Source organism: Anabas testudineus, chromosome 5 (genome assembly GCF_900324465.2).
Source record: "Anabas testudineus chromosome 5, fAnaTes1.2, whole genome shotgun sequence".
NCBI classification, from domain to species: Eukaryota; Metazoa; Chordata; class Actinopteri; order Anabantiformes; family Anabantidae; genus Anabas; species Anabas testudineus.
The window spans coordinates 26,143,523-26,156,913 of record NC_046614.1 but is presented as its reverse complement, the minus strand read 5'-3'; the positions used below and the strand labels follow the sequence as shown (position 1 = coordinate 26,156,913).

Here is a 13,391-nt window from a genome sequence, read left to right as displayed (position 1 = left end):
CAGATGGCGTAGCCCCCTCAGAGCCCTGATCTTCACATCCTGCAGCCAGTCTGGGATTAATAAAGACAGAGACACTGAGACAAAATCCACAGAACAACCGTGACGAGTTCTCCAGGATGTTTGGAACAACCGACCTGTCTAGGACCTGAGACGCTGTGCGCAGGTGAACTGAGAAGAACAACAGCAAGTGCAGGTTTGACTTGTTTCTCTTCAGTCCTTTAAACGAAGTTCAACAGAAAATAAAAACTTCCAATCCACTTAGAAGAGCTGCTGGATGTGTGGTTCAGTAAAATGAAGTCGATGCTAAACCTCCTCGTGCTTCCTCCTGATAAATACTAAAAGGAACAGCATCACTGCATGACAGGGTTTACTGAAAGTACCCATCTGTGGAGACATGAACCAGTTACTCATTATTTATCTGTGCACAGTGCGAGAGATGGAGTTGCACTAAAGCTTTTTAACTCTCAGGCCTAAAAGTGGAGGTTCATGTTGTTTAGCACTGGTTGTCATAAAGTTGTGATAAGAAATAAAGGTCACAGAATTATGGTCAGAACTTTTGCAACAACTTTGCTGCGTCCTCTAACTTTTCTCGTAGTATGAGACAATTCTGTTTCGGCCTGAGGTGTTTGTAGAAAATGAGCTAATCAGCTTCAGGGAGCTTTTATAACCTGTTGTAGCCCGAAAACAACACAGTCACTGAGTCTGGGACGAGTTTCCCCCCTATGCAAACACAACTTAGCACCTGGGGACTGCAGCTGTTGTCCTTTATTACATTTTCACACTGTAATTGCTTCGTCAGGACCGAGAGGCTGATAAGAACAAACAACGCCCGAGGTTGTAACAAACAGATAATAAGAAATATGTCGCTCTCTTAATGCAATATTTTACCAGCCACATGGGAATTCAGTTTCATCTGGATTCCTACACTTGTAAAATAAAACAAGAGCACAATAATTGCCTGTTTTATCTTCCCTTTTGCATTTGCACTGCACAATGTGCCACACTGAGTTTAGTATTAAAGCTTTTGTCTCTCTGCACAAATGGGAATGAGATTATTTTCCAGTGGCAGATGAGACTCGTCTGGAAGCCTCCAGGCTGATAAAGTGGGACACAACAGTGATATGAATGATGCAGTAATTCTCCGCTCGACACAGATTTTTGCTATATTGCGATTTGTTGGTGATTTGTAATTGCAGCGTAAGAGACAGAGCTATTTTACTCTGGTTTTTAAACTGAGGGAAACAGTGATTGTCTGTGTTTGTGTAACGATCTATTCTGCAGCCAATAATAAAAATTAAGGAGTAAACACCGATAAAACGCAGTAACGACAACTCGGTATACACTCACTGAACTTTTAATCAGATGCCGCCTGTGTGCTCTGAGGGTGTAGTAAAAATGTCGCTACTTCTAACCACAGTCACTTATAATACATATATATCTATATCTATATATCTATATAAAGCTGGACTGAAAGACGGCACAGAGGCACTAATCCTAGCAGCACAGGAGCAGGTTCTGAGTACAAGACAAGATCGACAGAGGCTGGGATCTACTATACCAGGCAGGACCCCAGGTGCAGGCTGGGCAAAGATGCCCCTGAAACAATCCAGCACATAACAGCGGGATGCAAGATGCTAGCAGGCAGGGCATACATGTAACGCCATAACCAAGTGGCCGGCATAGTGTACAGGAACATCTGTGCCGAGTACAGGCTGGAAGTGCCAAAGTCAAAATGGGACACACCTCCAAAGGTGGTCGAGAATGACAGAGCTAAGATCCTGTGGGACTTCCAGATACAGACCGACAAACTGGTAATGGAACAACCAACCCGACATAGTAGTTGTGGACAAACAGGAGAACAAGGCTGTAGTGATAGATGTGCAGTAGTAATCCCAAGTGCCGAGCTTAAAGGAATAAGACCGCTCCAAGGAAGGAGTAAGTGGGGAATTTTTATATATATATACATATATATATATATATATATATATATGTATATATATATATATGTACACACACACACACACACAATAATGCCATTACAGTTAGGAGTATTTGTAATTAGAGTTTTTTCCCCACAGGCCCAACTGTAGCATGTAGACTCATTTTGATTAGAAACTGTCTTCACAGAACTGTGAGAAAACGTAAAGATCACACTGACAAGTTTGCATATTTTTATCTTATTGTAAAAAAGGCCTGTTTTGGTCTGAGGTGATGATGAGAGCAGCCTAATGAGGAACTTTATTTTCATACAACCAACTTAAAAAAAAGTCAGTTTGGAGAAGAAATGTCCAGTTTAGTTTAATGTGTGGATTTTGCAGTTTGGATGTCAGACGCTGTCACTAGTGTGCAGAAATAAGCTGACCACAATAAGTGATGTTAGAGTCTGTGTATGATATAAATTATGGTCAGACAACAAGCCTGGTGGCAGAACATGTTGGATTATATGAGGCTGTTGAGTTTAAAAGAAGCTCTGCTGGAAAGACGTGACACTTTAAAATCCTGCCACAGTAGTTGCAGGTTGTTGGTTTACCAAAAAAGTTCGGGAACATTTTTGGAGAAAAAAATATGCTCATAATAAATGTGCACAGTTACGGTTCCATAAACAATACAGCTCATAAAAGCATCATCCACCCATCCTGCAGTTCATCAACTCAGTAACTATCATCTGTCTCTATGTCACTTCCATCCCACCATTCATCCACTGGTTCTTACCTTCTCTGCAGACTGCGCCGTGCCAAAGAAAATGGGTATAAAGGCCAACCACACAATGCAGGTGGTGTACATCGTGAACCCGATGGGCTTGGCCTCATTAAAATTCTCGGGGACCCCGCGGGTCTTTATGGCATAGACAGTACATGTCACCATCAGTAAGATACTGTAACCCAACGAACAGATAATCTGAAGATCCGTGATGTCACATTTCAACACCCCTCGTGCCAGATCCGGGTTGATGGTCTTCTGCTCATCATAGTCTATGATGGTGTTGGGTGGATCCACCCCAAACCAGATCAACACCCCCAGCAGCTGCACTGAGATGAGGCTGGAGGTGATAGCCAGCTGTGACGTAGGGCTGATCAGCCTGGGCGCCGTCACTGACTTCTTCCCCTGCTCAAAGATTCGATAGATGCGGTTGGTTTTAGTAAGGAGGGCAGCGTAGCTGATGCACATCCCCAGACCCAGGAAAATCCTTCTGAACGAGCACACGCCAACATCTGGTTTGGCGATCATGAGGAAAGTGATGATATAACACAGAAATATCCCAGTGAGGAGAACGTAACTCAGCTCCCTGCCGGACGCTCGAACGATCGGAGTATCGTTGTATCGTATGAACGTAGCCATGACAAAAATCGTAGCGATGATCCCAAGCATTGCCAGGAAAACTGGAATCACCGCCCAGGGCGAGTGCCACTCAAGCTTTATGATGGGTATAGACTGGCAGGACGTGCGGTTGGCACTGGGCCTCATGTTGTAGGCACAGAGTTTGCAGGTGAACTCGTCAAACTGGTACTGGTAGCCGTCGCATGGCTCACAGTGCCAGCAGCAGGGCATGCCCTTCACCACTTTCTTCCTCTCACCAGTTTTACAGGGAAGGCTGCAGACAGAGGTGGGAATCTCCTGCTCCCCCCGAGGCCACTGCATGTCCTCGATCTGGAAAGAAGAGCACAGGAGACAAAGAACAGTTACATACGAATATGACGTTCGGAAGGTGTGGTCTACCTCCCTAAAACAGACTTTACAAATCACGTGTTAGATTGGATTATACTGACTTGTCAGTATAAATGTCAGTTTTAAAGTGTCTGTCACGTTGTATAACCTATTTTAAATTAGGACTGAGGTTGTGGCATTTCTGTCTCAGATTTATAGCTCAGATTTTATCCTCTACTGACGTTAAACTGGATTTTCTTTGGCTTTGCCTCGTTATTGAAGAAAAGGTCTCATTGATTGAACAGCTTGACTGCTGCTAATGACTAATGAATACTCTATTAGTGGAAAGTCAATATGGATTAATTCCACATGGATCACAGCTCTCTGAAGATACAACTTTGTTATGTACAAGTTCTAGTGAGGATTAGAACCATGTGAGTAGAAGGACTCCTCTCAAGTTGCAGCACCAAACATCTAACATAACTAGGTACTGCACCAGAAAACAGAGGCGTCTACTTCTGATTTGTAACTATTGTCAGTGACAGAAACTGACAGTGTTCTTTCAGTTGTTGGAGTTTAGTTTAGTTTTACCTTGTGAAATAGACTAAACTCCCCAGTGTAAGGTCCATAGGAAAGAAGAAATCCAATCCACAGGTATTCATCTTCATTCAAATATACATTTTTATCTGACTCTGACTCAAACCTTCCCTCTTTACTGTTGTTTTGATGTACACATACAGCATCTTTTAAATGCTAAATTCAGGGAACAACACTAAGTGGTGCACAGTTACGTCCACAGATTGAAAGACTGTCATGTGATTGTGGTTTACTCTGCATCGTGTGCACTCATACAGTATGTATGTAATAAGGTAAATCTTTCTGAAAAGGAGACTCAATGCTTTATTACCTGTACAGTATACTTACCTAGTACATATATAGGTACCATGACACCCCATGAGAAGCAAATATTCCATTTAAAAAAAGGACAGAGGTGATTTGTAGTATCTTGAATATGTAATTTTCAATAAGCTTTTATGTAAAATAATTAGGTAAAACTGTAAATCAGTCCACATCTTCCCTACGGTTCCAGGCCAGTTTTGAAACTCGACTTTGGACAGGATCCTGGTGAACAACAGAAGCCAGAAACCCTGCTTTTGTCTATTGATGTTGATTATTTTGGCAGACAGCTGGTTTGTGTTTAAAGGATTTGAAAAGACCTGGAAGGATTTCAAAAGCCACTGTGACCCAGAGCTGATCAATTACTCAATGCTAGGGACATCCTCAAACACACTATCTACAAAGACCAATCTGAAACAGTGTTTGGCTTCAGGTGCCAGAGGCTATGCTTGAGAGAAGAGGAAAAATGATACTGGATGTTATCACCACCCACTATTAACCAGACTCTCCTCAGGCTCCCTGTGTGCTACCAGAAAGCCAAGTCGATAACCTGGGATAGTTGGGGATAAAAAGCTGCATCAGGCTAACAGCCTGAGTCAGCCGAAGGCTTGTATTTGGCCACGGCGAGAATACAGAACCACAACAAAAAGGCAAACTCCAAACAGCCCTCTACTCTGCCTCCCTCCCAAAGGCAGCAGGCCAGCTCAGAAGAAAAGGGAAAGAAAGCATTTCTTCCCTCCTCCACATCGCACTCTATGGTTTTCTGATCGTATTCATCAGCCTCTTTGTCCACTTGGTGCTGAGCTTTGTACACTACGGACCGTCAGATGACCGACTGACACGAATTCCTGCTGATCCTCCTCAGTAGTGGCTCACAGGCAGGTGAATGTGCTCCACCATTTAGCATGTGAAATGTATTAAAATCTGACTTGTCATGTAAGAAATAAGCTTTACGACACAGAGCTGATGAGTAGCAGAGTGGTGGCTGGTTAGAGGATGAGTCACAGCTTCACAAATCCAAAGGGATTTCAGACTGGAGATTCAAATGGGAATCAAAATGCCAGGAGCAGCGTTAGGTCAATCATTTAAATGGAAGCGCCATCTGTCTTCTCGCCTTCAGAGCAGTCAGAAGTGCTGCCAGCCACCGAGACGTGTTCAATAATTCACTCAAGTCTTTAAAAAGTGCCACAGCTGGTAGAGAGATCGGGACAAGAGGTCTCTCTGGTTTTAAATCTCTGTGTGCCCACACAAACGGCCACGTTCCTTCTTCCCTCCAGCTGAAGACCAGTGTTAGTGAAGGTTAAGTCGTGAACTCAGCCAACACTGAACCAGTCGGAGAGGTGAAATGACATGAGGGGAACTGTCCACAGCGACATGTCCACAGCGACATGGACTATATATATATATATATATTTTTTTTATTTTTATTTTTTTCTTTTCTTTTACATTTACTCGTTTAGTTATGGAAGAGGGACCAGGTACTGTTTAGTTTCAGAGTGCAGTTATAGATCTGGATTAAAGTGTTCACGTAGGAAGATTCTGTTGAGTTGACTGTTGTAGACAAGTGTCGTGGATTTGAACATGATGTTGGTCGCCACTAGAAGCCAGTGCACAGATACAAAACAGTGGTGTGGCTTTTTAAATGTGAGAGTGCTGCCGCATTTTGGATGATCTGGAGAGGACTGAGTTGGAGAATCTTAGGATTCATCTGGTGGAAAAAACACAGCTGTGTGTCATCGGCTTCATAAGAACGTTCTTGTCCTCTCATAGGTTAAATAGAACGGGGGTAGGAACAAGAAAGTGGGCACAGGACCTTGTTGTCCTCATGTTCTGATCTGATATTACACAAAAATCACTACAGTATGTACAGAAACACTGAGCAACAGTTGTCACACAACTGGAGCGATTATCTGGGCAAAATATCAACAAAGCTCTGCAGCAGGACGCTGAATAGACGCTGAGAAAACTGAGTTGGACCAGGTCAAACTTCATCATGTTCCCATTGTGGATGTTCAGACGTGACTAAAGTCGAGTTTAGAAAAAAGGTTGTTTGACTTTAAATGGTTTTGTTTGGGTTTGGATTTTTGTCGCCATAATTACAGTGACCATAAGTTGGATAGGGTTAAATAAGGTTAAGGTTCATGAACAATGGTGGTCATATTTAAAGGAAACCAACTTTGACTGGATCCTTCGTCTGTAATTTTTAATTCAATTGTAATTTATCACATAAACAGTTTTGAACATTTGCTGTTTCTTTCTCTCTTTTTTTACGGGGGGAGGCCAGTGTCCTCGTCCCCAGTGTCAATGACTGTTGATATAAAACAACATTCAGAGGAGTGGAGGATGTAAGAACTGTAAAACTAAGAACTTGAGCAGACTATTTCTTCTGCAGCGGTCTGCAGAGGACGAGAAGAAGCGAGAGAGAAGAGGAGGCGAGAATTTTCCATGTACACATCCTCCTCCTCCTCACCTCTCTTTCTCTATTTCTGTCTGCCTCTCTCAGTTCCTGTGGTTGTCTTATCAGTCCCAGGCAGACCTTTGCTCCTCCGCCTGCCTCCGCTCTGCTGTCAGACTCGGCTGTCGATAAACCGTCTCCCACCTTGATGTCATTGTAGGCTGCAGGTCAGGTGAGCGCTTAAAAATGGCCCGACATTAAAAATGCTGTAAAGTGTCCAAAACAAACAGCAGCTGTGAGGAAACAGAAAGGGAAATGTGTCCTGCTGCTGCAGATACTGGGGGAGGGACGACTTCTCTTTCAGCATTCACGCTCTTCCGTCTCTTCTCTCTTTTCATATATTCACACGCCCATATGTCTCCCACTATTATTCAGCAATCCCACATTTGTTTGGCAGTAAAATTCAATAACTTATCAACAACAACAGAAATCTTAGTGCGTGGGTCACTGCCTGTTTGCTGGGAGCAGTTCATTATCCAGCCTGTAGGGGGCTCTGGTCACCAAGCTCAATATTAAAATACGCAGATGTTTTTCAGTCTTAATTGCTCCATATCCTCACATCCTGTCCAGCCTCCTCACAGTATATTCACGTCTACAGCTTCAGTTGGGTTGTTGCTTGTCCTTGACATTGGACTTTCAGAGTCAGTTGACATTAGGTAAGGTTGCTGAGCCCAGTTTCACCTGCCGAGTCCCCAAGGTTTCTGAAATTCGTCGTAAGTAAATTATTTCCCTTCCACGAGAGAAAAGGCTTCAGTGATGAGCACTGTCTTCTTGGATTAATGGGTTCTCTGGGAAACTTCAACTTCAGGTGTAAAGAGTTTTTCTCAAAAACAGCTTTGGACAAACTGTCAGTATAAGATTTAATCAGTGACGTTGATCACAAACACAGGATTACGAGGAGAAACGGTCAAAGCAGTTGAATGATTTTCTTATTGACGTGTGAACTGAACCAGTTTCCTTCCAAACAGACGTCACAGCTCAGGCTCTAATTTAACACCGACACTTTTCACCTTTTCCACTTGTGGGTTGCAATTTTGTGAGCGTTGCTGATCGTCTCTCAGTGTTTACAGTACAGAACATGTCTGGTATTAGGTTCTAAAGCTGCGTTTGTTCATTTAATCTTAAATACTGAACAGAAGATCATTGAATTCCTGCACAGACTTTGAAACAGAAATGTCTTGTTCTGTTGGTGATGCCAGTGGGCTGGTCACTTTGATCAAGATGGGAACATGAAGAGCTGTGACTCCTGGTGTCACCGTATCTGATCTTTCCTGTGCTGCTCGAGACGACCAATCATTGCACACGCTCCTTTAAAATAACTCTGTTACCCACCACGTGTTGTGTAGAGAGGTTTATTTGGATTTGAAGACTTTTTGCAGGTCATGCTGCCTCGCTCTCGATCGACAGGGTTTTTCTCTTAGGAAAACTTTCTTCTAAACTTTGTGGTTTTTCTTTGTTGTTGTGTGATTTATTTAATAAGGACATTTTACTCCTGGAGATACTGAGCAGAGAAACCTATCTTCTTAGCTTTGCTGCTCATATGATGTTGGACAAAGTTCAAGTAGTATCTGTTTTATGTGATGCACTTTAATGCTGCAACGAAGAGAAAACTCATTTTAACATGTGTGATCAGCTTTTTTGATGGTGGAAGGTGGATGAAGAAAAAGTTTCAAACTTGGGGAAACTGTGGTAGATTTAAAGCAGGCGGTAACAAGAGACACTTTTCTCTTCCACAGGACTGTGGGACTTTGTGAACAGAGGAAAGGATTAAAACTGATTTGAGGCTTCAGCATCTGCAGTTCAGAAAAGCCTTTATCATAATCCCAGGCACAGCATTTGAGGTATACTTCACAGCAGCTTTTTTTGATTTGCGTGTATTTTAAATCTTAAATGTTGCAGTCTTGGATGACCTGCTGTGACTCTGAATGATTTAAAAGAGAATAATGAAATCATTGTGTGCATTAGCTGGGAGGGAGCAGAGTGTTTTCCCAGCACAGGTGAGAAATTGACGGTCTTTGTTCTCTCATTCGTGTGTTGAATAAATCTGAATAAAACACACGTTCACCCCCTCTTCAAAGAGAAGTTACAGTTGGGGAAAATAAAACAAGGGCGTTGTAATAATTATTCTTTCTGCTGCGAGACAAACCTCAGTAAGAGCGGAACACTATTGTATAGCCGAGAAGAGAGAAATCACTGAAAAGACAGTAAACAAATTCTGAAACAAACGGCCCCCCTGCTGTTCATACACTATGTATGAGGGGAGAGAGCGAATCTGCATTAGCAGACGCTGCTGCTTTGTTGGGCAACTGGGCAAAAGCCAACGACCAGAACAGAAGTGCAGAAGATACATCAGACTTCATTTTCACATGATGGAAGTCAATGGGACGTGGAGGGAAAACAGCCTCAGAGCTGAATATGGTTCCCCCGAGCTGCTTTTCTCTGCGCTCCACTGAACTTAAAATGCACGCAAGAGAGCTAAACAATGCCACTGTTCCAGCAAACTGCAGCACTGATCGAAAGCGGCACGCCGAGACCACGTCACGTGATGAGAAATGTCAACGTATTTACTGTATCGAGTTTGACTGGGATTAACTTCCTAACGCAAACTAATCACATCTCTTTACTGCTTTCCTGGATAAATAAAGCTGGACAGTGTGTAGGGGCTGCAGCCCATCTGATATTTAAAACACTAGTTTTACACAACAGCACCTGGTAAACTAACACAGATAAAATCACTATAATAAATACTATTTGCTGTTGCACGCCGGCCGCAGTGGCTTCCATTGGCCACATTTCTCCAACTTTAGCAGGATTCTTTTAAGACCTTGTGCTGTCATGGAGTCCCTGACCCTCACTGAGCAGCTTTCTTTTTCCCCAAAGCCACTGAATCGCCAGCTGCAGCTGAACATTTACACATTCTGGACACAGTCCTGAGGCTCCGTTTTTCCAGGGTTAGAAAAACAGCATGTGAGTTGGAGCTGGCACAGATGAAACAGAGGAAAAAGGTGTTTCTGAATATTGTGGACGTACTCCGAGGAACGGGAGCAACATTTGTTTGTTTGTGTCACAGGTTTTCACGGCTAATCAGTGTGAGGACTTGAACCAGCGTCATCCAGCTCTTAGACCGGCTTCATTAGCCCTCCTGGCTGCTCCTGGACCTGCTCAGTGTATCTGCTAAGGGCCATCTCCATCCGCTTCAAATCTCTCCATCTGACTCATAACACAGCTAGAAGAGCTGCGAGGGATTGCTGTCGGAGAGATCAAGGTCAAATTTCATTACTCCTAATGAGGCTTAGCAGCCATCAGAATCTCTCCTCTCCATCTCTGCCTGGCTCTCAGACATGAAAGACAAGCAGCAGCAGATTTCTGAGCCATTACTGATAACACTGCAGGAGAAAAGAGGCACTATCTTCTCCCTCGCTGCTGCCGGGTCACATTCACCTTTAATTGTCAAGTACATTCCTCCGGAGTCTTTTTTTCCTGCTTTGAAATTGGTTTCGATATTTTGATGTGGAGAAACAGAACCTGAAGACATGGTACAGAGAGAGGTTTCTGCTGCAACATTAGCAACATATTAAAAAGCCAAATGCTTTTAAAGAAAATTGTGATTCAAGCAAATGAGGTTTGGTGTAATTTGAGCAGTAATGTGATGTGTTTTCTGCTCTGCTCAGAGATGAAATGTGCAGCATTAATGTCTAAATGTAGCTTCTCTTCTTCAATCAAAACACAAGTGCTGTCTTTATATTCCACATTTATGTGTGTGTCTAAGAGTTCTTTCTCTTTGTCTGCAGACACATGTTGATGTGTTGTAATGTATTTCCCCTGCTCCTCTTTGATAGATGCTCTAATCATCACTGAGCCGTTTCTTGTGTTGAACAGTGTGTTGCACGTTTCCATCTCTGCTCGTACTCACAGACACAGTCAACATATAGTGTCTTTAAGTTTTTGTCTCACTAACTTTGTGGACATGTGTCATTCATGTCCAGTTGGGATGTGTTAGTATACAAATTTACATTTAGTGATTTATCAAACGCTTTTATCTAAAGCAACTTACAAGTGCGGAACAAGGCAGGCTAAGCAGAAGGAGGTCTTGTCTAAGGACCTTACTACTAAACTATCCAGCCGCTAGCAGCTGTTACTGTTACTGTCAAATGTCTGCTTGTTTATTCACACACGTCTCCCCAAACTCCGGGGATGTTGTTTGCGATGGTCGACTGGAACGATTTTGGTTCATCCAAGGGAATCATAAGGCTATAAGAAGAGTCCAAAGTCTTTCTGTCAGCTCTAGGTGGCACTGCAGGTCTATTGAGCTCCCGAAGTCCATGATACATGTTTGGTGATCCCAACGTATCTGCAGCGAGCTTCATTAGAATTTGCAGACAAACAGTCAGGTTGTGACTGAATGACATTTCCGTGTCCGTCCTCTGATTTCTAATCTTATCTCCTCTCCTCCACTAAATGGGTTTGTTCATTTCTCTCTTTATTTAGTTTCATCATAGTGAACGTTGTGGGATTAAGGAGAGACAAGGTCCCGAGAAGATGTCTCCATCTGTCTAACTGTCTGAGACAGTATGATTCACTATGTTCTGTCTTTCCTCTGTGTCTGACTTGTTTCAGCCAACATCTAAAAATAAATAAATGTGTTCATGTTCAAAGACGTCAGTCAGTTTCAGTTCCAGTTGGCAGCAAAGGATGAAGCAGGGTAACAATGTTAGAGACTTCAACACAGCTTCTATTAAACCAAAGAGCAACTCGAACTCAAATAATTATAATAATAATTAAATACATGATTAAATCTAAATCTTTGTCTAAACCAGGGGAGAAAAGTTTCAAGTCAATTGTGTTTTGACCAGTTAAAACATTTAGTCACAGCTTTATACTGTTTACTGAAGTACACCAGTCCTCTGTCTCAGGGTCTCATGTGAACACAGTGTCTCTGTCAGCTCTGATGTCCATCAGGAAGAAACCTACAGAAAATACACAGTAATGATTCAGTGACACTTGTGTTTCCACTAGTGAACCCACTGCAAACAGGAGCTGGTCGCAGATATGACTGATTATTATTATTACAAAGTAAACTAGTAATATGAACCGTATTCAACTCTGTCTAACCCTTTATCTAGTTACATAAACTGCTTTCTTTCCTCTTCAAAACAACTATACAGTGCAACTCGCTGAAAAATAAATGGTTTACAGGCCAAAGAGCCTGTAAATAAAAGAAAGAAGATTCACACCGTTTCCATAAATGTGTCCAAAATGCTGTAATCTTCTTTGGAAACAGAGCAGAACACATCACGTTTCCTGATTTTTACTCTTTTCTGGTAGGAAACACACAGTGATTCCAATAGAGTCAATGCTTTGTCATTTCATTCCAGCCTCCATCCATGAGCCATTTCTCTTAAACTGTATCTGATAGGCTGTCTAAATCCTGAGAGTTCTATAAAGCAGCGTGCAGGCTGTTAGGGTCACATGCAGCTTCAGTCACTGTTTCTTTCTCACAGTGGCTGTACAGACAGGCCTGGACTTTTGGAACATGACCACTTCCCATTTCTGTCTGTTTCTCAGTGCTTTGTGACATTTGCTCTCAGTGACCTTCCTCTCTTGAAGTGACTCTGACGAACCATCGCGACAGCTTCTGTCTCTTCCAGCCACATTACAGAGAGAGGGCAGACGCTGCTGGACGGACAGTGTCCTGCTGATCTCATCGCAGACACAGATTTATTTTCTCATGGACGCAGTCGTCTTCTACAGGACATGATGATGGTTTAGACTCAAACTGTTTTATGAGTTTCCAGGGGAGACGTGTCTTTGGAGGAAACATTTCAATACTCTGTGTTTATACTGATCTTATGTATTGATGTTAGTTTGGATCCTTTCTGGTTGTTGTGCTTTCCTTTTGTCTAAATTGAGAATAACTGTTTCTTTCTGGGATTTGAATCTTGAGACATAGCTGAAGTTTTGTAAGAGTTATGACTGCACTAACATTGTACTTCAGTTCACTACTTGATTAAGCACCTGGTTCAGGTATTATCGCCCATTAGATGGTCAGTTGTCAGTTGTTATTGGCAGCATCTATACCACAGTAGAGGATAACAGTTCCTAATCCACCTTCGTCACCTGTGTCAGCTGAACCTTTGCTCGTGGAGTCTACACACAAATAAAAACAACTACACTGGTTGAAACCGCTGTGTCCTGTGTCCTGTGATCTCCTCACCACACAGATGTTATCACTGTTTATGTGGGACGATCTAGGTAGGTGCACTACCAGCCAACGGGTAGTTGATCCCTAATGGTGCATATGTCAGTAAGGATGGCTGAAAATACCAAACAGATGACCTCTGGGACTAGAGTCACCAACATTTGCAGAGACACCGTGACAAACAGAGCCATGTGG

General features: G+C 42.7%; 1 protein-coding gene across 2 annotated transcripts in view; it reads right to left on the bottom strand.

The window, feature by feature from the left end:
• Positions 1-13,391, bottom strand: part of LOC113155071 (metabotropic glutamate receptor 7) — a 213,178-nt gene that overhangs the window by 28,685 nt on the left and 171,102 nt on the right. For both annotated transcript variants that reach the window (XM_033325996.1, XM_026349572.1), the window contains exon 8: positions 2,713-3,648. In XM_033325996.1, the coding sequence (XP_033181887.1) occupies positions 2,713-3,648 (936 nt within the window). The remainder of the gene's footprint in view (positions 1-2,712; positions 3,649-13,391) is intronic.